The sequence below is a fragment of the Idiotropiscis lumnitzeri genome, chromosome 12, assembly GCF_059441095.1.
Source record: "Idiotropiscis lumnitzeri isolate Australia: NSW breed Sydney's pygmy pipehorse chromosome 12, RoL_Ilum_1.0, whole genome shotgun sequence".
Classification (NCBI taxonomy): Eukaryota; Metazoa; Chordata; class Actinopteri; order Syngnathiformes; family Syngnathidae; genus Idiotropiscis; species Idiotropiscis lumnitzeri.
Window position 1 is genome coordinate 8,560,702 of NC_142402.1, and position 25,884 is coordinate 8,586,585.

General features: G+C 39.9%; 1 protein-coding gene across 2 annotated transcripts in view; it reads right to left on the reverse strand.

Moving 5' to 3' along the window:
- The window catches only part of LOC148325738 (vertebrate ancient opsin-like), a 54,669-nt gene extending 30,754 nt beyond the window's left edge, over window positions 1-23,915 (reverse strand). The window contains exons 1-3 of one of the 2 annotated variants that reach the window (XM_088310907.1): window positions 23,282-23,367; window positions 17,977-18,109; window positions 16,363-16,691 (exon numbers count right to left, since the gene is read on the reverse strand). In XM_088310907.1, coding sequence (XP_088167033.1) covers window positions 16,363-16,691; window positions 17,977-18,109; window positions 23,282-23,305 — 486 coding nt within the window. In that variant the 5' untranslated portion in view covers window positions 23,306-23,367. Of the gene's footprint in view, window positions 1-16,362; window positions 16,692-17,976; window positions 18,110-23,281 lie in introns of both variants that reach the window. The other variant, XM_088310906.1, reaches the window with a different exon arrangement.
- Window positions 23,916-25,884: the final 1,969 nt, after the last annotated feature.

The following is a 25,884-nucleotide window of genomic DNA, read 5'->3' on the forward strand; positions in this document are numbered from 1 at the left end:
ATTTTATTGTGCTGAGTCTCCTTCATATCTGTAGCTTGACTGTTCACATTTCTGCCACTACAATGATGTCAAAAGTGTTCCTGGCATAGAGTGTACATGTGACATCAGAATTGATTCCAATCATAGTTTATGACGTCTGAAGGCAGCAAATATCTTGATCATGTCAGAGAAAATGTCTGTTTCTCTCCCACCAATCACAACAGCAAAAGAGGACACACAGCTTGGAATGTTTAGCTCTGCGTCAGAGTTCAACATGTGTCAGCGAGCATTAACGTAGCTCACGAGTGCAAAGAGATTTGGCCTATTACATACATTTGACTACATACCTGACCATCAAAGTGTTTCAAGACAGCTTAAGTTTCACTGAGCGGCGAAGTTTGTCGAGTGTTTTGCACGGCCTGAATGCATTTTTTTCATCAAGGTTGATTCAAGATCGCAAACGGTCACAAAGAGAAACAATCTATTACTATTCTGTTGCTGGTTCTTCCGTTTGGAATGGACTTCCATTAAAAATTAGGAAAGGCTCCTCTCAGTCAATTTTTAAAACTCATCTTAAGACACATTTTTATTTCTTTATATTTCGACTCAACATGAGAATCGGCATTGTTCTGTTGTTTTATAGTGTCTGCGCATGTGGATGTGTGTGTGTGTGTGTGTGTGTGTGTGGTCTCTAAAATAGGGAGCAATATAGCCACTAACTAAGCTTTTCTCAAATTTCCCCATTGTGGGACTAATAAAGGACATCTTATCTTATCTTATCTTACATTGTTAATTTGCTTAACAAATACACTATACACATATAAGGCATTAAGGAAAATTAAATCAGATGAACAGGCATGAATGACATCATACGTTAGCCCGATGTAGCGGCAGCTAATGCTAAAGTTGCAAAAGCACATTGGTCGGTAGCAGGACGACTTACACATAAGCAATAAATTAATACTACACATTAAATGCAAAGCAACATATAAAACCCTCTTCATAGACTAACACTCAACGGGTCACAAATTTCTGATGGCAGCACACTCATAATTGCTTAACAAGCTACTCGTTGCACGGGTTTCTCTCGCTCAACCGCGACGCCAAGAGCCACAAAGTACCCAATTTAGCTGCACAAACATTGTCTGGCTGCAAACATAAACTACATTGGTCTTTCGTAAAGCCGCCCCCAAATGTATGACGGACATGTGCAACAAAAAAATTTCTATAATGTCTAAAACAGTTCAAGGAGGCAGGCGGGGTGATTCGTCAATCAACTGGCCGAGCGTAGATGCTGACGTTGGTCTTCAGACCTGATATGACCATCAGGACTGGGGTGCACTTTAGTAAACCACAGGGCCTGAGGAAGCTGGGGGTCCACGGAGCCCTCTGTGACGTCGGCTGGAGATGATTGACTCTTCTGATGGGACTGGAGTCCAGCTAGATATAGCCAGATGAAGCAGCACACACAAGATGTGCATGTGTTAAGACAAAAGATAAATGTCTTAAGATACATTAAGACATCCAATGTCTTTAGGACACAATCATTTGTGCACATCCCATGTGCTGCTGTGAATTTTTTGTCCGTTCCTCGGATGTGATTTAAGGTAGAGTTGACGCCCATCCCATGGGAAGCTCGCGGGATTCCCCAAAACATTTCAGCCTGTTGTCTACGGCTCCTTTGCTGGTCATGGCAGTCACTCAAAGCAGGTTTTTGTTCTTCACTTTTGATCGTGGGTGCCCACTTTTTGACTGCCCTTCCGCATACACGTTTTGCAAGCTTTTGAAAATGTTTAGTGGTGGTTCTTCTACCATTGCAAGGAATTCAGTCTTAGGACGTTACTTCTGACGGGCATCCGACAATGACGTCATTTCCAAAGCTTAGAGGGAGAAGACAGGATTACAATCAAAATGTATTTATGTGTGACAGAGGAATAACACTGATGTTACCCATAGGCGGCAATATCACCGCAGACCATTCAACAATGCTGGCATAGGCAGCAGTAAAGCAGAAGTCGTAGTTCATAATGACGATTAAGTAGCCCGCTGAAGTTATTAAATCTAGTACGTTTTTCTCTTCTTTTAGAACATCACATGTGACCAACCAACTTAATACACTGTGAACAGAATAGTTCATCTCCATTTACGTTGTATGCCTCTTCATCTGGAACCATGTCAAATACGATGCAAAAGAGTTATCCCCTCACTTGTCTCCTTGATAACACACACAAAGTCACAATGTACGACCGTTTGTTATGCACTTGCGTTTCCTCAATTGGTAGCGGGGGGTGAACAGCCCATTAATCAGTGTGCCCTGGAACTGCCTCAAATGCCAAGAAACACACTTTCTAATTCACACACATCTCACCAGGAGGATACTGGTCCTGATGGTTTTTAACACATTCACTATGATCATTATTAATTATGCTAGTCCACTTTACTACATCAAGCAGTGGGGTAGAGGTGTGATTTATTTCACTTTGTTATTCATGGAACCCGATTAAAATAAACACATTAATTTCAATCTAAACTATTAAAAATAACAAAATGCATTATACAGTCAACCACTGTATTTAGTATGTGCATCAGATTAAATAATACAATGTACAACTCTAAACTATACAGTCCCTTGAACATTTTTACCACCTCCATCACAAACTAGCTGTCATTCCTCACTCAAAAAGACAAGAAAAAACAGTTTAGTGAATGATCAGTGAACTGAAAAAACATCAAAAAACCCAAGAGGGTTCAGTCTACAAGCGCAGACTGAAGGCCGCCTTTTACTCTGCTTTCAGCATGCAAAGCTCAGTCTAATATCCCAAGGTTTCCAAATTTACTTAACCTCAAGGATCTCAAATCTCTCGCTATTGTATAGAAGTGCTTGAAGGAGCAATCAGGGCATCTCAGAATTTAATGTCAGAAATCGTTTTCCAGTCTTTTTAGTTGGAAAATAGGTACATTAAAGGGACTGTGTGTAGAAATTGTAGATTTTTAAACGTTCATTCATTTAGAAACCTAGTATTAATTTCAATTATATGCAAAAAATATTAATAATAAATAAAAAATTGGCTAACCATATGTGTGTGGCCAATGCTTCTTTTCCAATCCAGAATTCTCAGGCGTCAAGAATCAAATCTTACTTGAAACATTGTTTGTACAGTTAGTAAAGGTTTAATAATGACGACACCATGGATTTGTCTAACACGATTAATTAAAATTGGACATTGATCATCATCCAGCTGTTGTTTGTGTCCAACTTTAGAATTTCCCATCTTTATTATCTGGATTGTTGTCATTTCAAGTATCGCAATGTTGTAGGGTCACATAAAATAGAGAAGCCTTTTCGACTACTAATACATTTTTCTGCCAAACGAAATCCACTTTGAACTTCTAACTTTGTCTTTAGTACGTCATGTTGAAAGCTACGCCTATTGAAACATTGCGGTTATTTTCAGACTTACTGTCCCACTTTGCCATTGGGCCAAATGTGAGGGGAATTGGAAGATGTACCATATATGGCATTTGATGACAGCTGTCAAAACGTCACAGGACAGATGGCTTTAGCTCAAGCCACTTATAATTAGTGCTTTGATTTACTGGGTCACGAATGCGCATTGGAAAGCTTTTATTAACCAAACTAAAAAGTTGTTGGTCAATAAATATAAGCTTAACTGGTTGTTTATAGTGTTGTTGTGTCTACAATACTCTAACGATAATGAATGTAAGTCAGACAAGTATAAATCAGGTGAACACTACCTTCGCAATGCAAGCACACACACAGAGTAACACAGTAAAAAGGGAGTTGGAATAACTCAAGGTTATTATTTCAATACCCAACTGCTCTAAAATATGAACCCTTTCATTATAATCAGTTTTAATAATTGAAGAGGTGCAAATGCCCCCAGAGCCTGCCATTAAATGAGCATATCTCAATATTGAAGTTACCAACTTGAAATGATCACGCATATAACTCTGCGTGCAAGTATAAGTACACGCTCACAAAAAGACCCCTCAGATTTAGCTCAGGGTAAATTTATAAGACCCTGTTTTTGTTCTGGGTGCAAGTCTAGCAAAAAGTGTAGCCTGACTGCATCCATCCATTATCTAAGCCAATTGTGAGCGCGAATGGTTGTTTGTCTTTGTGTGCCCTGTGATTGGCTGACAACCAGTCCAGAGTGTACCTCACCTACTACCCGGAGACAGCTGGGATAGGCTCCAGCACGCCCGCGACCCTCGTGAGGATAAGCGGCTCAGATCATGGAAGGATTGATATGTTGGAATGTTTGTATCATTTTTATTTTATTTGTGTCCCTAGAATTTATATTATTCTCATAAGTCTTTGATCATGAATTATACACTGAGAAAAGTTTGACAATTCCAACAACGAAACAAAGGTTGATGATGGAAGTGAAAGTCTCGAGAGAAAAGCAAAACAGGCTTCCAAAGATTAAGTTGGACACAATCTCTAGTGACTTTGGGTCTTGGTGCCTGACCTGTTTTGGCAGAGGAGCACTGTTTTTTTGCAACACAATTTTATAGCTCCAACTTGATTACACCATCTTCCCATCTGATTAAGTCTGTCTCCCAGGATTTTAAATGGATTTTGTAAGTTGGCTACACTGACCTCCGCTCAGTAGAAGTATTCCTCACTAAGGTTATCAGTTAAAGAATCAGCAGGTTCTAGTTGATAGCGTCTCACAGCTTGGCTGAAAGGGCAGGCTGTCCACTCCGTATGTTCACGTTTATGTCCTGCTGTTTTAATGAATCTGCTCCATGTGGAGCGTGGCTGTAACCAGGTATGAAGTGATCTGGAACTCTATATTTTTTAAGTCTACTAAGGCACTTTTCCATTACACTTATTACTTTGATTCCACGTATCTCATTTTATCACATATTCCCAACAAATTGATGGTTTTGAAATCAAAAGCTGGTAAAAAAAAAAAAAAAAGTTTAACTATTTTTCAGTTATTTTAGTATTGCAAATAAGTAGCAAAATTGCTTGCAACATCTTTATGTTATCAAAAGTAGACAATTTTAAATTTTGGTATTTTGATATATATATATATATATATATATATATACCTTAATTTATTTACTTAATTCGTTCCGTGTCTCTGTTCGTAGCTCGAAACATTCATGAATCAAGGTAAATCTTTCCATTGAAATGAATGTAAATGCAATTCATCTCTTCTGTACGAACCCTGCACCTCTGAACTGTGAGGCCATCGTGCTCACCATTCAACCACTGTGCCGCCCATTATATTTAGAGTTTATGATTTGATTTTTTTTTTGTGCCAATTTTAATTGGTGTGTTTGAAAATGAACACAGTACAACATAAAAACAAGTGAAAACATATTTCACTATAAAGAAATAAAACACTAAAGAAACAAGTGAACAAGAAAAAGCGTCTCCTTCCAAATTAGCATAACAAGCGTAAGTAGATGTTTTTCTTTTGCCGATTTTCTATTTATTTATTTTTTGACACATAAAACAATATGTAATGATTGGAAGAAGTGTGTGTGTAGATGGAACTGGCTGCACACACAACAGCTTGCTGCCGTGGGCAGAAGACATCCTATATGCATATCACACATGGAATAAAATGTTTTGAAACATCAATCAGAAATGTAGACAGCCGCTGTGAGAGTTCTGATTGGAAGAAGCCTGTTTGTGGGCGGAGCTTCTGGCTGCACACACAACAATCGGCCTCTCGCGGCAGAGCAGACATTGACGTGAGTAAGCAGAACTTCCTTCTGCACACATCACACGGCAGCTTTATATTTGCTGCCGTGGAGGAGACATCCAGTTTTATGTTGATTTTCGGGATTTACAGCCAACCGTAACCTTTAAATCATTCTGAGGTCTAATTAAGAGTAAAAAAACAAAAAAAACAGCACAACTATTGCAATGAGTTATTCACAGAGCCAATGGCACGAGAAGCAAAGCACTCATCCATCCAATCAGCCATGTGGTGACGGTTTGCATAACAAAACATGTACACAAGACATAGGCATATTTTCAGCAAAAATGTTGCACGAAACTTGAAAAATTGGTAAAAATGAATCAGTACAATGAAAAAGGGGCTTCAGAATGTGTGTATGAAAGGACAGACATGCTGGTGGTACAACAAACACGATCCAAAAATGACACATAGAATGCATCTGTGCTGGATTTACACTACAGGTTAAAATGCTCAAATTGAAACTTTTTTTTCTTCATTTATTTGTACCATTTTTGTCCATTCACATTATCACCTGACATATCCGGCATGTACATGTGCCCAAAATGTGCATTAGCAACCACCAAAGCATTGACTTTGGAGAGTGACAGCATTAAATTAAAGAAATGTGACATTTAAGTTAGAGTGCATCCTCTACATAGTTGGCCTGGACTTTCTTGAAGTTTTATTACGGGGGACTGTCGTCAGCACTATTTTTCAGATTTAATGGTCTGTGCACCTCTATGTATCACATTTAAAGCATATTTAATGGTCTTTGCTTTTATAGTTTGGGCTGTACTACAGCGCGTATTCTTGTTTTGATGATCCACTTATTCTGTCGTCACATTGGAGGATATGAGATTCATATCAGATTTGATTTGCAGAACGCTTCATTGCATCTTTTCAATGCTGGTGCCTTTTTATGACATCAAATATAAACACCTGACTTGTTTATTTCTATAGTGATTGTATCAAAATGGCAAACAAATAAAGAAAAATACCTTTTTTCCCCAAGAATGATGGAACTGCATTTGCTCCATCTACTGGTTTGTGACACTAATAGACATCGTTATCATTTCTCGACATAATGCGCTTTCAGGTCGAATTCCTGAGAGCCAGTTGGACTGAGAGGGCATAGGACAGGGGTGGGCAAACCTTTTGATTGGTGGGCCACAATGGGTTTTAAAATTTGACAAAGGGGCCGGACCAGGAGGAGATGGATGGAGTATTTTGGTAACCTCACCTCATCTGATAAAAAAAATACATTTCATTTTAAATGAAAGTGAACAAAAGCATTACAACTAAATATTTGTCTTTGACACCTACAGTATTTAGAAAATAAAACATAAACACGCTTTATTCATTTAATTTTTTTCAAGTTCAGCGGGCCAGATTAAAAGGTCTAATGGGCCGCATGTGGCCCCCGGGCCATAGTTTGCCCACCCTTGGCATAGGACTTACGTATGGGACAGATGTCATAAAAGCGTCAAAAAGGACCAAAACCAAAAAAAAATAAATAAATAAAATATTGGCACACAAAACAAATGAATGTAACTTATTGATGGAGCAAGTGGGGCGTAGTATATGAGCAGTGTAATTTCAGCAACAAAAAGCATGCACATATGAAAAAAAGGTTTTCAGTCATTCACAACATCAGGTATGAATTCACAATCAAATGAGGACAAGAGTCGAATCAAATCCAGCCTTTAGAACAGGTGTGCGCAAACTATGGCTCGGGGGCCAAATGCGGCCCATTAAACGTTTTAATCCGGCCCGCCAAACTTGAAAAAAATTAAATGAATAAACCTTGTGAATGTTTTATTTTCTAAATTGCAGTGCGTCAAAAACATGTATTTTCTTGTAATGATTTTGTTCACTTTCATTTAAAATTAAATGTATTTTTTTTTTTCTCAGATGAGGTGATGGCTACCAAATCACTCCATCCATCTGCTCCTGGTCCGGCCCCTCTGTCAAATTTTCTAACCCATTGTGGCCCGCTTATCAAAAAGTTTGCCTGCCCCTTGCTTTAGAAAGAACTTTTTCAGGAGAATTTTCCAAGCTGCTTCTAGTCTTCTTTTACTCCCTAATGATTGTGAATGGTGTGTCTATAGGTAGAATTGCTACATGCATAAGACTCTGTGTAGTGCGGCGCAGCAGGAGTCTTCAGCAGCAGAATTGGAGATCAATTGTGAGAGTGATGGATGATCACAGAAACAAATCTGCTATTACATTTGGCTAGACGGAAATCCGCGATAGGGAAAATGTATGTACAGTGCAGTAAACTGTTTATAGCCATCCCAGTCTTACTGTAAAAATACCAACTAATTTCCTATTTAAAATGATGTGTAACAGTTGTTCTCCATGTGTTCCCGCAGAAAATCAATTAAATTCCCAAAATGGATGTGCAGAGTAATCAATTACTTGACCGTTAAGAATCTGGTCGATTGTGTGTAACTGATTCTTTCGTTTTCGTCTTGAAGCAATTCAGAAAAAATGGTGTAAAGTTGAGTTGCAGGGCTCGGCATTAACTTTTGTACTGGTGCTCCCATTTTTTTAATTGGTCGCACTGCACATGATTTGGTTACAATCCTTTTTGGGGAGAGGTACAGCATGACCATATTTGCATACCGCAGTTCCATATGATGTAAAGATTGACAGTGACTCACTCCAACCCTTGTCTGGATTTAGTTCTCTGCTTCCTATCAGTCCTTGTCCGTTCATTGTCATTCTCAAATTTCCTTTGTCAGCTTAAAGTTGCATTTGTTTATCTGCACTTCAAGTCAAGTCCTATTTTCTAGGGTTTGTTTTGTTACTTTGATTCTTGTTTTATGCTTTACGCTTTGGTGTTCTTTAAGTTAAATTAGTCCTAATAGGCACCCCTGCCTCGCTTTTCCTGTAATTTGGATCCACAACCCCGCCATTAAACGTGACAATGTACACTATAACACAAGTTACTTGTATTTTAGTGATGTGGTTTCACAGTCAGAACATTAGTGGCACCGCATATAAAGTTCTGAAATAAGGGACAAAGAAGAATATAGAGTCTGGACAGTGCAAGTGAATAGGCGCTGTATTCCACATCAACGTTCTCTTTACTTGATGTGTCATGCCCTAACACGTCGTCCACACCGGATTCATGACAGGAGCACTGCTGGCTCGGTTGGAGTCGGGAGCATGATGGCGATGGGGCTGCCTGAGCGGAGTTCATCCATTTTACAGAGCATAATTTGCAGTCAGCTAACAATGTGTCGTCATCTGGGTTTATCTCAAAGTATTTCCGTATTTTTGACATGGCTCCTACTCCATCTGCCCTGAAGTTATACATGTCAGTCTGGTGAAGTGGTATCACTGTCCTAGTATCGCAGCTTTTTTTTTTTCGAGTCAGAGTATGAGTACAGACATACAGCACAGTATCGTCACTAATACCAATTCTGGTTTTGGTATCAGCACATCCCCAGAGAGCAAATGAGCACTTTCCTACTTAAACATGCAACTATGTCAGTTTCATGCAGCTGTACGATCACAAACTTTGGCTAGGGGCATTATGTTGCAAAGTTGTCCTATTTTCATGAATGTGATGTACAACTCGATGCCACGAGGGACTTTCTGCAAATTTGGCACAGATTCTTACGTATGGATGAAATGATTGGATTTTGACAACCCAAAGTCAAGGTGACTGTGAGATGTCATCCATTCTAGCCCCCAGAACATGATAACTTGGATGGAATTTCTTTGCATCTTGGCAGACCACTTCCATGGACCCAGAATTTAACTGATTAGAATATGTTTTTCAAAGGTCAGTGTCAGTGCGACCGCAAAAAAATTCTAGCTTGCGGCCAAAACGTGGGGACAACAACATGATCCAAAAATATAGTAAAGGACACTTCCAAAATGTCAAATGGTGTGAGAAGTTCAAATCTTCTTTCTACTTAACATGTCTTAGGAAAGGAGCTCTCTGAAAGTGTAAATCAAAACTGAGCATCATAGTGGGCTGACAGACGGTGATTTTATTTTGTTTATAAATGACTCATCTGATCTGATCTTGTTTTCTTGCCCCGTTCCTGCAGCCAATCAACTCATCTCTTGGTGTTGTCTCTTCCCCTGCTGTGTCTCACCAAAACAATAGTGAGCATTTTGTTTTCTCTTTTTTGTTACGTAATTGTTTTTGATTTGGGAATTTTGAGTCACCAATTTATTTGTCTTCTTTTCAAATTAAGACAAAGTATAAAAAAAGAATAGTTTTCTTTGTGTTGTGACAACAGTTATCATTCTATCAAATCATTCCATTTTCTATATGCAACAACCTGAATGAGACTTGATTCATGGCAAGAACACTCTAAAAGAGTTGCAAAGTCACGTCCTCTGTCACCTAGAAGAAATTATTTTACTAGAGGGTGATGTAGGAGGTTCAATTTTTTTTCATCCCAAGAGTAAGCTAATTTACATTGAAATGTTCTCCACTACCCAGTGCCTCCATTGGGCGATATGATAGCAAGTCATCAGCATTACCAAATGGTTTGAGACATGGGGGGGGGGGGGGGGGGACGCTTGTGGCGAATGCATTTACCACTGACTGATACAAGGTCACTCATATTTGATGTGGGCCTCACAAAACTAGGCCTCGGCAGACTGAATGGGATTCCCAAACCAGCACATCCATCCCCTTCTCTTTCATCTCTCTGGCTGCTACACTTTCACTTGATATCTTCATCCCCCCCCCCGACCCTCCCACCCCCTCTGCTCTCAATTTCTAACTGTGTCACATAGCCTAAAGGATGTTGGAGAAATTTAGCGCATGAGTGAATTGCTAAAAATCACAGGGATTCAAAAGTTGTAGAACTCAGACCGCTGATTTGGGGGACATGTGTGGGAGCTGCTCCCGTCTGCCGGCGTCGGTCTTAAGCGCAGAAAATGAATGGGGACAATTATTATTACAGTATTACCATACAGACAGTAGTTAGCTTTGCTCCATTTCTTTGATGATCCTATATTGTACTCTATTCGCTGCACGCAGTTATTAAACGATGCCCATTGCGACACCAGCTGGACAACATTTCCACAACATTTACAGTGTAGATTGAGCACTGAATCGTACGTCAGAGTTGCAGCCGTGTTGGACTTGGCAAAGTGAAGTGATTTGTAAAAATACCTCATGAGTGTCATCAAAGCGGAACTTATGGGTTTAATACTGAACCATTACCTTTGATTGTGTTATGTCATCCCAACACCATTTTACACAAATAATGTGCATATTTTATAGCTTGTGTAATGGCTATATCCAGTGGCAGCTCTAGACGGTGAAGTTGTGACAGGAGGTTCATTTGGGAGGAGGCAGGTTAAAACGCATGCACACACATTTTAAATTCAGGTTTCAGTTGTGCTTTATCTGGCAACATGACTTAATGTTAAGCGCTAACCCAGGCCTTCCAGGCTATGCAATAACAATTCTCAACTCGGGCTGCCACAAACAAATATTTCATGAGTCGACTAGTTGCGATTAGTCAACTAATCATATTATGGGCAAATGGCAGCATACCTCACCAGCAAGCAGCTGCTCTAATGTCACCATCAAGAACTTGCAGCCTGAATTCTTTAAGATATGTGCAAACTGAAAATGATGACAATTAAGATGATAGTATATTCGACTTTGAATAAATATTGCAGCTTCCATCAGCATTCCTCCCATGTTTCTAATGACGCTGCAACTTAAATTCTGAGTGAGGGGTCTTAAATCCTGTTCCACAAGGGCCACTCTCCTGCCTTTTTTCCCTATCTCCCTGCTGCAATACAACTGATTCGAATGATCTTATTATCAGCAAGGTCTGCAGAAGCTGGATAACAATCCTGATCCTGATATGCAAAGTACAAAGACACACACATGAATACACACACACACACACACACGTGTATATATATATGTATATATATATATATATATATATATATATATATATATATATATATATATATATATATATATATAGTGCATTTTGAGGTCCGGATGACATCAATGCTCGATTAAAAAAAAAAAAAAAATCCCATACGTAACCCATCTAAACCCCTACATGAAATTGGCCCATTGTGATTAAAAAAATAATAATAATTAATTGAGCCTTTGAGACAGTCATGAAAAAAAAAAGGATGGAACTTAACTTTTGTAAGAAACAATTCTCCAATTGGTCGAAAGTAAGAAAATGTTTTTGACGCTTTGCGATCTACTTCTGAGGTAAAAATCGACTCACTGGTGACCGGCAACCTTCCCTTAGGTCGTATCGTCAAATATTGAAATTATTTACCAACTATTTTTGCTAGTTTTCAGCAATTTGACGCTTCATGTTTTAAGTATCCGGAACAATCAGTGTTACAAGTTAGCGGTTGATTTCCATAACAAAATATGGAGTCGTAATATTTGGCAACTCTGGTTATATGGCTTTTTTTTTTTTTTTTTTACTTTCGAGGAGAGCATGAAGAAGAGAAGGCTTTCTTGTTTTTTCATTGACCTCTCCCTGCACCCGCAGTCGAGCCCCAACTTGAATCTTAGTCACCCCCTCGCGGACTGTTCTGTTGAGTGCCTCTTTATTAGATGAGGGATTTCAGCTTTCTGCATTGACTTGGCAAGTCCCCTTTAATATCTCCCAAATGATATCAGCCAAAATCGCCTCGAATAAGAGCTGACCAGTGACAATGCATTGTGTGTCGGGAGAACGTTCTAAAGCTGAAAAAGATAACGAAAGCTCACATACTGTATATTTCCACAAAAGAAGTGCAGGCATCATAGACACTAAGAGACATTGGAGAGGCAGTTTTGCAGAAAGTCACAGCATGAGGTGAGAATAAATTGACTTTAAGCACCAACTAGTGTATAATAATCACACGAGACACGGCGAGTACTTGTTACCTATTACTACAACTAGAACTGAATACGATCCATTTCCTTTGGTTGTTTCTTCAAACACACAAATAATTTTCTACTATCTAACTTGTAAACTGAACTGGACAAAATGTAGACTTCTGGAAGGAACAACTTACTTTTTTTTTTTTTTTAAGAGAAAGGCTGTTTGCCCACTTCCTCAGTTTGTTTTCTTTCTTTCCAGTTTTTTGCTTGTGTCAATATCACGCATTAGATTGCTGGTCAATTTTATAAGATAAGACACGAGCGTGCTGATGCAAACAAACACAAGCATGTCATTGTTTATTTGGCAAGACATGATGCTCACAGACGGACGAGATGGTAATCTTGGAAAATTTGCTTTGGGACTTGTTGCAAACAGTTGAGTGTGTGCGCGTGTGTGCGCCTATTGTGCGCGTGTGTGCCACGAAGAGGAAGATTAATATTGGAAGTCCTCAATTTACGACAGAGTTCCGTCCTTACGGTAGAGATGTAACCTGAATTTCCATGTAAGTCGTGATGAACTCTTTCATACTCCCTAAATCTCAAAATGAATGTTGAAATAGTGCAGCCATCATGTGAAAAAAGGTTTTTGTGTGAGCGCTCAGATTATAATTGCGTCCTTGGTCTGTCTGCTGTGTCAAAATATTGCATCCCCCAAAGTGACTTGCATGCGCAGAAGAGACGTCACTCACGATGTAGTGTTTATGGATGTAAATGTGGTCCAGCACGTTGGGGCATTTCCACAGTGGAGCGATTCGATAGGAGGTATAAATAATTATTTGGCCGAATTAATGATGAGGTTTTTCGACCTCCTCGCATGGAGAGGTCCCGTAATTGCCGTGCATTAAAAAATAGTGGCTGAATTCTTACTATCACAGTAAATGTATTTTTCTTTATGCTCCATGTTTCAAGTGGGATTCAATTAAAGTCAAATATAAAGTTGAAACTGTTACTCAAGACAACATTCCATATTCGATCTGCTGCTATTAATTATTACAAGAGATGTTGTTAAAGACAAGACCAGTGTTTGAATATACTTGAAAACAGCAGTATGTCCAGTCATATTTAGAAGTGTAGCTACATTCTGACCCCGGACCTAATTCCAATCAAAGGTTTGTTGGGTGACAGGGTGCGAGTTGTCAGTTGGTGCCAGCATAGCAGTTGTCGTCTCAATCTGACAGAATTGGAGAGTGTTTGAATATTCCAGGCTGGGAATACACTATATTGCCAAGTTGAGATGTGCCAAAATAACTCACTCGCTTGTAAGAAATGGACTTCGAAATAGAAGCAGTTGGGGGGGTTGGTTCAAGCACATTTTGATTCCCTAGAAATTGATTCTATGGCTTCTCTGTTTTTGACAGGGTACCCCTCCTCTCACCCAAGTCAGCTGGGATAGACTCCAAGCTCTCTTTGCATCGCAACATAAGTGGTGTGGAAAATTGATGGATGGATGTGTGAATGTTAACCAAGATGTTTGCGGGATATGCATTTTTTTTTTCTTTTTAAAATCTGATTTTGCTTTACTGAGGTCTGATAAATTACAGTTAGTGAAATTGCATTTTTAAAGGGGCACACAGAAGCCACCTTGGAGTACCTTCCTAAATATGATATATCTACACCTCATTGATTAATAAACTTCTTGCGTAGAGTTTGCACGTTCTCCCCGTGCCTGCGTGGGTTTTCTCTGGGTATTCCTCCCACAATCCAAAAACATGCATGGTTGGTTTATTGAACACACTAAATTGTCCCTAGGTGTGAGTGTTTGCCTATGTGTGCCCTGCGATTAGACGGCAATCAGTCCAGGGTGTACCCCGCCTACTGCCCAAAGTTAGCTGGGATTGGCTCCGCGACATTCGTGAGGAGAAGCGGCTCAGATCATGGAAGGAACCTCCAAATAAGCAGTCAAAGTTAAAAAGCTGATAAATGTTTGCGTGTACTGCGAGCCATAAAATATAGATCTACTGACTCTTTTTATGGGCTTACTGTGCCAGCGCTAACAGTACGGGTAATTTCTGTGGCCTCAGTTAATACCTCTGTTGGCCATAATTAGTTCGGTTATAAAACCGCCAAAGGTCAAGAAACGTACAATGCAAAAAAAAAAAAAAAACAAGTGGGCACAGTAAAAAGCACCAGTAGTTTGTGTGTGGATTTAGCAACACCAACACAACACTTGAAGCATATTTTTTGTGAACTAGTTAATTCAATTCAAGATCTGTAATGTCATTTTAAAATCACATTCACATCTCTATTGATGCGCTACCAACGCAGTTGCACACACTGTTGCTCAACTCCAACTCTGTTCTTGCACTTCAAGTCCCCAGTCGACCTGCAAACTCTAATCCAAAGTAGTCTCACTACTGGCCACACTGCATTACCTCGATAAGATAGTGTTCGGCTCTGAGCAATAACAGTGATGAGGAATTACGAAACGTGTTGCTCAACAGGAGGAAAACGTCACTTGGGATTTTTAAATAAGATGAGCCAAAGTTGTTTTTTTGTTATTGCTGTTTTTAAACTGAACCCACCAATGGAATTTCATTAATTTATTCCTTTGATTAAGTCTAGATGTTTTCAGTTCCAGTAATTTTTTTTAACACACAGCAGTTGAGTCAAGCATACGATGGAACATTTTGCAATGAACAGTGTTGGTCCAAGTGCCAATTTCTGATTTAATGCACACATTTCTATACTGATCGACGATAATGACAGACGTACGCTTTATGGACCACATCTCTGCTCTCGTAGTATAGATTTCCAATTGCTGTTTTTTAATGTGCCATTTGGAGCGACGTGGCTGAAAATATACGTACATCACTGGTAGATGTATATTGATGATGTAAAGCTTGCATTGACACGTACGACCTTATCCAATCTGATACAGATTTGGAGATCACATTTGGAAGAAGAATTCACATCTGACGATATGGCATTCCTTGTGCTTTTTTTTCTTTTTATGATAACAGGACCGACACTATATTGCCTAAAGTACCCACTTGCCTACTTTGACTCAAAAATGAATTTAATTTATATCCCATTTTTAATGCACAGGGTTTAATTTGATGTCAGTCCACCATTTGCAGATATAAAAGTTTTCAGGGCGGGCCTGGAAGAATGTCAATTAAAATTATATTAGAGTCAAGACAGGTGAACGAATAGTTTCGGCAGTATAGTTTATATCTAAATGATGCGACTTGAGAGCAAAAAAAAAAAAAATCTGTCATTATGCACCATGCAGTACACTTTATCCACTGTGTCGCCTTCGGGGTCAATTTTCTTAATGCAAAGGTCATTAAAGGTAACACTAAGTTTACCTTTCACACCAAGTGATATTTCAACTATTTTATGTCTCTCTTTGATGGAATATTGTTGAGTGTTGATGTCATGTGGCTTTTATACGAGAGCTGTGGAAATTGTGGAATACACCGGAAATAATTCTATTGTGTGTCTCTACAGCACACCGCATGAGTTCCACTTGAGAAGTTGACTTCAGTTCCTAACAATGTGGCCAATGTTTATGTTCTTCCTTGCAAGACAGTTAAGTGTGATAGTCAATGTTTCCAGAATATGTTTTAAAGCCTCCAGACATCGGCATGCCCACACTAACAGGAATAAACATTATTATTATGTATTACAATTATTGAGGCGAGGATATGGAGGTCTATGTAAAATGTATTCGTGGGTGATTTCTGTTATAACAAGATGTGCACACTGGCTCACCTGTTTTGACCGAGTTGCTGTAGCAAACCTTCCCCAAGCCGTGTTCGGACTCACCTGTCTGATGGCGCATAGCAGCTTTCCATAGCAGAACACGATCACCAACAATGGCACAATGAGGCAGAAGATAAATAGACAGATGATGTAAGATATGTTATTCGCCGTCTTGGCTTTCCAGTCCACAGAGCAGGTGGTCCCCGGACCCTCCGGACCATAGTGACTCCAACCAATAAGTGGCGGCAGGGTCCAGATCAGGGAGTAGACCCAAGAAAGGGTGATGCCCAGGCCGACCTTGCAGTAGTTGGATGAGTCGGCCTCAGTGGGGGTCAACATGGTGCTGTAGCGCTCATAGGAGAGGACAGCCAGAGAGATGAGGGACACAATGCCTACAGTGAGATAAGAAATATTAGGACACATCGACCATTACCGCTTAAGATGTTTACTTGATACTCAACGAAACAATGCGGTCATTAACAATAAAAATAACCGCTTTTTAAAAAGCAAGCACTGAAATTATGTCATTAAAGTTAGCGTTTGTAGTCTTATATGTTAAAACTCTACATATGACTTTACATTCGAATATAATTAAAATGATCTTTTGAAAAATCATCCCTCTCGGGCCCCATCTTTGTGATTTTTAATTAGCATTTCTAAACTCATGACGCGACCAAACTGGCCATTCGGAAAGTCTAGAGACAGAAGTCATGATCAAATATTATGTTCAAAATTTTCCCGTGCACAACACGCACACATGCACTTAGATTCTGCCAATTGCGGCTGCAGCACAGAGCCTCGTCGCACTGATTCTTTTCCCGGGTGTATTACTGGTTCCGACAGCCCTCGAGACAAATAAAGGGTAAATATACAGTATATAATGATGATGTCTTTTCCTATGAGGATGGCTGCATCACTGGGCCTCGAAAACCGCCGTCTACCGTTGGTGTCGGAAAGTGTGCATGAATGGGTGAATGTGAGGCCTATGTTGAAGGTAAAGCACTTTATAAATGCACTCCATTTGCCAGTTGGATTTTTCATTTCACTTTGTTTTTTTATTTTAATTCAGTTATTTTTAATTAGCGTTAAGAGCAGGTTCATTTTCTTTATTTTCATAAGCACTTGTTGTTGCTGTCACTCCCTCAAATGGGAATGCAAACTGGAATAGACGGACAATGCCTTTCACCATATTCAAGCTGTAAATACCAGAGTTTCCCTTTCTTGTGTGTTATATAATGAGAAGTTATTTGTTTAGTGAGTACCATAATGTAAGGAATCCGAAAACCAAAACAAAAATATATTGTATCGTATGAAGTGTTAAAAGGATTGTGTGCTGCCTGTTTTCTTTTCCCTTTTTTTTTCTGTGCAAAGTGGTCCAAATGGCTCTTTGAGTATTTATGGTTGCAGATGACTGCTCCTTGTTTGGATGTTTGTCTGTAGTTTTATTATCTATTTGCCTTATTATATCATGTTTTTTGTTTATCTTACCATAAAATGTTTGACATTCCAATAACATTGTCAGTAGACACAGTCGTCATTTTAGCATCTGGTTATCTGATCTATAATCTTATTATCCAATCTGATTCCCTATAATTATCTAGCCGCAATGATGCGTGCAATTGGTTAAACAGAATATAGAATGGCCCATTGAGTGATCAATAAACAGAAAATGGGCACCTTTTGTCCATTGATTCAGGAAAGAATACCCACAGTGGATGCTCAGTGGGCTAATCAATTTGCTGAAGGGTCTCACTTTTATCCAGTCATGCTTCTGAATTAACTGGGCCGCTTCAGTAAAATTGGTTTTCATCTAGGGAGGAAGGTTAGAGTAGTTAGCACATCTGCCACGGCGTTCAGGTTCCGGCCTGGTTCCGGCTACTTTTGTCCATCTCAGTGCAGGAATGAGAGTTTTAGGTAGGCACTTGTGGCTCAACTTTGAATAGCTGTTGCCATTTTTGGTTGTAAACAACCCTCTAAAAAATGTTTGGGTGAATTCAAAATTCCATGGCAATAATCTTCCATAATGTTTTAAGTAGAGCAGTTTGGTAATATATTTTAAGTTTTACTAATGTGAAAATTGTCCTTCCGCTTTTTGTACTAAGAAATAAGAGTTTACAGAATTAATTGTCTATTGTATTGTCTACTGTACTGGAGTAAAAACAGCTCAGCAAATAGTTTTGGAGCAAATAACTTGCTTGCTTTGTTGTGCTAACATTGTCACCATATATTCATAATAGTAAATTAAATGTTTTTATTAAAGTTGTTCAAACTTAAATTATGGTTTTGGCCCCAAAAGAATCCAAGTTGTGTTTTTCTTTTTTTTTTTTACAGCACATTTGCTATTCAATAAACACTATCTCTGCTATTTACTGACAAGTATTTCCCTTGTGTTTTTTTATTGAATGTTTCAAGATTCAACCATCAGTTCAGCAAAACGGAAAAAAATTATTATCACTCAATGAATTAAATCAAATACTATGCACACTTCAACATTTTAACGTGTGGCAAAGGTTTTGTCTGTGGCACAGCAAGTTAAGTCGGAACTAGAGACATGACGTCAATGTCCACAATGTTACCCGATCAGTTAAGTCGGTGATCTCCAGTCAAGCCAAAATGTTCAAATCCATTTTTTTTTTCATTGCAATTATAATTTCCTATTTTTTTATCATGTCATGTCCCACTGCTTGAGGCAATTTAATGTCATGGCGAGCGCAACTTTTACTCCAACTTCACAGCATCTCAAATCAAATGAACGGATCAAAGGCAACAGCTGAATCTAATTTCCCGAAATCAAGCATGTTACGATGAGATAAAGAAAAAGAAAGGATCTTTATTTCGTCCTTAGATGTGACACTTTCTCGCGCTTCCGTCTTATGAGTCTGCCGGAAAGCATCACACTCATAATGCCATCTCTGATACTGTGTATCCAGGAAAAGACAGACTGAATGAAAATCAAAGGATTGAGCCGTACCCCGCGTCTTCCAATGCAAAAACAGAACACCGATGTGATCCTATACTCAGTCAGCCTCTATTCACATATACGTCTCGAACGGACCTGGCTCATCAGCCGGCCTACTCTCTTTGACCTTTACGACGGTGCGTGTTGTTCTTTGTTCTCTCGCCATTCTATGAGCACTTTTCACCATCATGACAAATTAACCTCACTCCAGCCAGGTGTTTTTCCTACGTGACGCTCATATTGATATGCATTCACGCTCCTCTGGATGTGAGCATGTTCATCCATCTATGTGATCACATTATAGCTGTCTAGCCATAAGTGCGCGTATGTGTGCACAAAGGCAATCTAACTTCAGTATGCAGCGAGTGGGATCAGCACTGCAAGGTTAATCCAGTGACTGTGCGCAGAGTCCACTTGAGGCAGGACAACACGCAGCATTGATGGAATTCAGAAAGGGGGAAAGGAACCTCTGGACGGCCAGGTCGTCACAGGTGGCGAGGTGAACGGGTCATATGTAGTAAGCAGTGTATAACACGGGAAAATGGCACAGTAGGAGTTTAGTCAGGCGTACACACATATGCCCAGAGTTTGTGTCCCCGTTTAAATAAAGGCTGTGCAAATTCAATCAAAAACCGAATTAAATGTAAAAGCTGCTGCGAGTATAATGCAGCGAATTACAAGCAAATTGTCTCGAGACTCGAACAAACCAAGTCAAGATGACAACCCTTCATTGGCAACAATGCCCGTTAAACATATTTCCAATTTCAAGCTACATTGATCATCTTGAAATTTTCAGCGGAGACAGTCACTTTATCAAAACTAAAGCCAATGTGTTCCATCGAAATGTATCCAATCCAGTCTTTGACTCTTCCTCACTCACTGTTTCCTTTGCCGTTTTTTATGAGGCCATTAGGGGATAAATCATCCATAACCAATGCAGATGCTAATGATGTCTGCTTTCTCTCCCTTTGAGCATACAAAGTATACACTTTCAATGTGCCACTCCTCTAGCTCGCGGAAGCCGGATTCCTGTCGGATCCGATTTAATTGGCACCTATGGATGTTAGCGTAACATCTTCTGAACGTAATCTCAGCATAACACTTGAGTAAGTGAAGTTGTGGCTACAGTTAAAGGACATTAGCATGTATTTGGTAGTTCACTTTGTTATGTGTGATGTTGTTGAAATGATCTCCGCAGAAATGAAAGTATGAGTGTCTATTTTCAGTTTCAATTTGATAGATTGTAGCAAGGCTCAGAAGTGATGGAAAACTTGGATTCACCAAGTTGAACACACAAAGTGGACATTCAGTACTTGATGCGCAATGCAACAGGGTGGCCAATTCACAAATCCAACCAAGTGGAAAATAAGAGCTGATCTTAATGTTATGATGAATAAATAAAACTCAATGAGTGTCTTGTTTTATCTCACATCTCTGGTTTCTTAAGCACAATTTTGGATGTTCACATTTCCACTAAGCTGTTATACCATCCAAAAGAGGACAAAATGTCTTCTTTTAACAGGTTTTGTGATTTTTAAAAGGGCTATTCCAGATTGTGCTAAAGTGCAACAAACAGTTGAAGCAACATTTTTTTTTTCATATTAGCATTTTCAAACACAGAATGTTCTCCGGGCAAAGATTTATGAGGCCTGCCACAAAGGTTTCAGTGGAGGAAAGTTATGACTGGCGGCCACAGCTTATTGTGTATGCACTTGTAAAAGAATGTAGAAGTAAGACTTCCAGAAAACGTATAAATTCTTTATTAAATGTTACTTTGCGATCCTATTAAAAGTCATTCATAAAGGCGACATGCTTTCATTGTGAAGATGGAAGAACTGGAAGAAAGGTTTCAAAGTAGCTGAGCATAAAAATTGGTGGATTGATGGATGTGTCCTGTGTTGCGCAAACGAGTATTGAGAATATGATAAATGGCTAAATTTCTAAATAAAAACAGTGCTGACATTTATTGTATATTTCAATTTTAACAAATGGGTGGAGTTTTCTTTTTTTGGTGTTATCGTAGACAGACGCCGGTACAATGGGGTGTTTGGGCTGTTGTGGGAGTGAACACAGCCGACATGTTTCCCAGGCAATTGAAGCGGCTCTCCTTATTCCCTTTGGGGTTGTATGACTATAACGATACATTTGACGCACTTCCACAATGATTCAGAGAGTCACCCTGTTGTCATATTTTATGAATAAACTACAAAGATATCAATCGCACATATCAGCGGAACGCAGAATCTGTCTGCCTATACCTCATTCAAATTCACCAACATCACGTTACACCACCTGCGGCACAACTTAGACCTGGTTTCACCTGGTCTGTTAAGTTTAGTCTGCTTTCAGTAACCAAATTGTCACAAATTGCGTGTAAAAGAAAACCTGCTTCTCCGCAAGAACGCGCAGCCTGGCGCAGCGCAGTCTCCAAATTCCTAAACACGGGAAACTAGACTTGTCCCATGTCAAAAATGAAGATGTGCCAGTTTCTTTTTGCCACACACACCTGAGCTGTCTATGAAAATATTGTCCTAAGTTTTGCTAATGTTCACATTTGTGTCAAAGACTGAATTATTGAAATCCGTATGAGGACTCTTTAAATTCCCAAACTAATTATGAGGAGTTCAAACATGAAAGGGTTTATGGACATATTCAGAACATTACTATTAGGAACCAGACATCACATCGCAGAAAAAAAGACAAATGTATTTGTCTTCTAAGTCCTTATATGACAGTCACTGTTATCTCAATTAGTTTCCTCTACAAAATACTGTAACAATGTGAGATATTCTATTAAATCAAGGCTTTCGACATTTTTTAGATAAGACCCAAATTAGTCATTAAATTGATTCCATTGGAGAATGCTGATGGAAAAGACATATTGTATTTAAACATGCAAATTAAGCACAGCTGCACATAATGTGTGTCATGAAGGTTCCATTTTTTTTCGATACAGCTATTGATTTGGTCTTCCAACTGTTGTATCAACGTATTTTAGTCATTATGCCAATTGTTTTCTGATGCATTTATGATTATCTTTATCAATTATGCCCACACACGGGCTTTGCTGCATTTATACAGGTACAGAAATGAAAGCTAAGCATGTTTTTTGTTCCTCTTCCTGACCTGGTTTCAGGTGATTGGACAACTTTTCATACTTTGAAATTTCCATCACCATACTCACTCTTCATGATCCCAGCAAAGGCACACTGGGGTCCCATTTCTTATGACAAACTGTCCCTATTCCGCCTGTGCGTCTGCCTGCTCAGAACGCGAAGAGCTTCCTTGCACCACAGCTAAATGAGGGGCAATGGAGCATCTCTCGCCTCAGGCGCACCCAATAACAATATCTAGTACACAATAACATATTTAACAACCAATTGCCCCCTGCCTCATCCTGTGTGTGTGCACTCAGAAGAACTCAAATACGCCACTGCAACTAGAACGTCCTTACAGTCCATAATGACAAAACGAAGGTCAGGTTAATGAGCGCACGTCACCTCTCATGAGCGCATTCGTCCACTGAGGAACTCAGTAGCCCCTCGCGCAGACTGCGAGACGCGTAAGGATAGAGCAGGGATGTCTTTAAAAGTATCCATCCAATAGGAACAATGCTCATTTACACCAGAAGACGTCATTAATTGCTGCAGTTGAGGACACGATGCGCAACTGTCGTCTATTACTGATTTTGCGTGGCTTCCACTTTGAGACAAATGCCATATGGCTTGGATGATGAAATAAAAACAATTAAAAAAAGGTGTGCAATATAAACGTGTCAACCCACCCGCCTCCGCCGCTAAGATGCACGCACGCTTGGAGAATCGGAAGTTTGCGAGTCTTTAATCAAACACAACGATCGAAAAAAAATCTGTGCTCATTCATTCATTTAGATGCGGAAAGCTTCAATTTAGACATCCGTGCCGCTTGGCCAGCAGGAGCACGCAGAATATATAGCTGCGTCCCCAGTCGCGAAACGACGCACAAATAAATCCACAAATGTTGTGAAAACAGTAGCGCACTCACCAAAGAGAGAGTTGGCGAAGCCATACCACACGCAGCCCTTCGCTCCAATGAGCCACCTTCCCTGTGTGCTGGCCGCGAAGCTGAACGGCGTCCCCAGTACGCACACCAGCAAATCGCTGATGGAAATGTTAATCAGGAGCAAGTTGATGGGCGAGCGCAGTATCTTGTAGCGGCAGTAGAGAACCAGCACCAGCAAGTTGTTCACAAGTCCTAAAGTGCCGATGAAGCCCAAGCACACGGCAACGATGAGGTTCCCTGTCGGAGTGAGGGTGGAGCGCTGAGAGCCGCCCCCCAGATCCGGGTGCCCTTCCCCGGCTCCGGCGTGAAAGGCGTTGTTGAAGCCCGCGCAGATGCTCAGGCTCACGTTGGACAAAAGCATCGCGGCGGCGGCGCACTGGGCGGCCACTGAGCGCCAAATGGATACTAATAGACGACCACAATTACACCACAGTTGTTGTTGGGCTTTCTCTTTATGTGTGTGAGTGGACAAATGGTTTTACGTCCAGCCATCGAAATTCTGTTCAGAAAAAGAAAGTGTCATCATTTAAGTGTAAAAGTTTATTTTGGGGGAGATATTAGAACTTCTCAAAGTGTATGAGAAAAGGGGATGTACGGGTGGGGTGGAATAGAGGGGAAAATTGGTAAAAAAAAAAAAAAAAAAGTTTTATAAGTCTTTGCTCCACCGTGTGGCTGTCTGCATGCACTCTCACCCTGGCTCTTTCTACATATGCTCCTGTCTCTCCCACAGACGCCTTCCCTTTCTGGCCGTGTTTAAATCACTCTTGGCGGAGCGAATGCTGCTGACGTAAGGGCCGAGAGGGTGGGAGCAGGGCGCGCCGGTGCAGTGGGAAAGAGCAGCATGAAGACCAATCAGACCATCATTGTCGTCATCATCGCCATCGTCACCATTTTGGAGACTCGATAGAGAGCTGCATGCGACCGAACCCAATTCGTTTAACGAACAGTTGGGTGCAGCTGGCAGAGGTGGCAAAAGTAGTCTTACAATGTGTGCGAGAAAAAAAAACAACAAAGACTCTGAAGGCACTGATTCAAATCCTATTTGCTTTATTTAAAGTTACAAAAGAAAAAAAAAGACAAAGTATAAACTCTAAAATAAAAAAAGTAAAAATAAATGTTTACTGTCATTTTTTGTTGTATAATACAACATGAAAAACAGACACAACTTGACCCAACAACAACATAATCTGCACATCCTTTCTTGCATGGTCCGTCCGTTTAAAAAAGAAAAAATCCTCATCCTCTGTATTTCGCCCCCAATGTGTCTGAAAATGGGCCTCCACTCCGCACTGTGAGCAGCCACCATGGCGGGGTCCGCGGGCGAGCATCTGCACACGCACGGGAGTGCCTGGCCAGTCACCAGGCCACCTGCCGCCATAATCGCACATCTGCGCTGCTCCATGGCCACCAGCCAGCCAGCCCAGCTCGTAACCTAAACTATGTATTTGCCATTGTGGTTGTTGAAAAAAGCACTCCTGGTTCTTCAGTAACATCCAACTTGGCCACTGATTACGTTCCTTTTCATCAAAGTGAGATGTGAATTTACTTGGACAGAATGTCGACTTATAGACGGCCGCCAGTACATTGGAATTGAGGTTTGTACTTTATTACTTCCTTCCACTAACCATTGCGACAAGCTTCATTTCGTGAACTCAAGACAAAATCACATTCAAACTCAATCCCCTTGATGAACAAGAGCCCCAGAGTCTCCCTTGTCTCCAATACCTCTGCAAGGACAGAAAACACACGGAATTAACGTGATCTGGATGACTGAATGTGTTCACCATCCCTCAAGATTAAACCGATCAAATCTTTTAGGACCTGACTCACCCTGAGAAATCACAGAGCCTTATGCAAATTGGCAAACCCACGTATAAGCAAATTAAAGAGTCACTCCACATAATTGTGTGTGATTACAATTCCCAAGCTAAACTGGCTATTTATTTAAGGGCATAGTTTTCCTTCCATCCATAAAAATGCCAAAGTGTTTTTTTTTCTTTTAAATTGAAAAAATATATAAGGAAATTGAAAGAATCCATTCATAGGTCAAACTGTCATCATTGTCACCATGAAACCTTTTAACCGCAATGGTAGCCCGTCATGGCCAAAAAGCGCTCCTCTGCTTTGTTTCATAAAATTGGATGAATTTATTCTCAAGGCTGTAGTCACCTCATTTCATAGCATTTCTTTTGGCAGCACTTGCTTCAGACATTTTTTTGGCCAATAAGGTTTCAGCCCCCACTGTGCTCTTTATTCACGTCCATTGCAAGTCTGGTACGAAGCACAGCTGAACTGTGTCTGGTGAAAATAATTCATTTTATTTACATTTTTAGAATTTTGTCATGCTATAAGATAAATCATTATTCTGAACTGTTGCAGATGATATACGTGGCACAGTCAAATGTCTTTATATTGGATTTGTTTTGTATATTAATGGTTTCTATAATTATAGCCGATACAAAATCATTAATGCATAGCGATTGTGTGATCATACGACGGGGGCTAATTGTTGATCACAATAAGTTCTGTGAAAGAAGTTATTCACTATGATGTAAAAAAAAAAATGTCATCATCATTTCAACCTA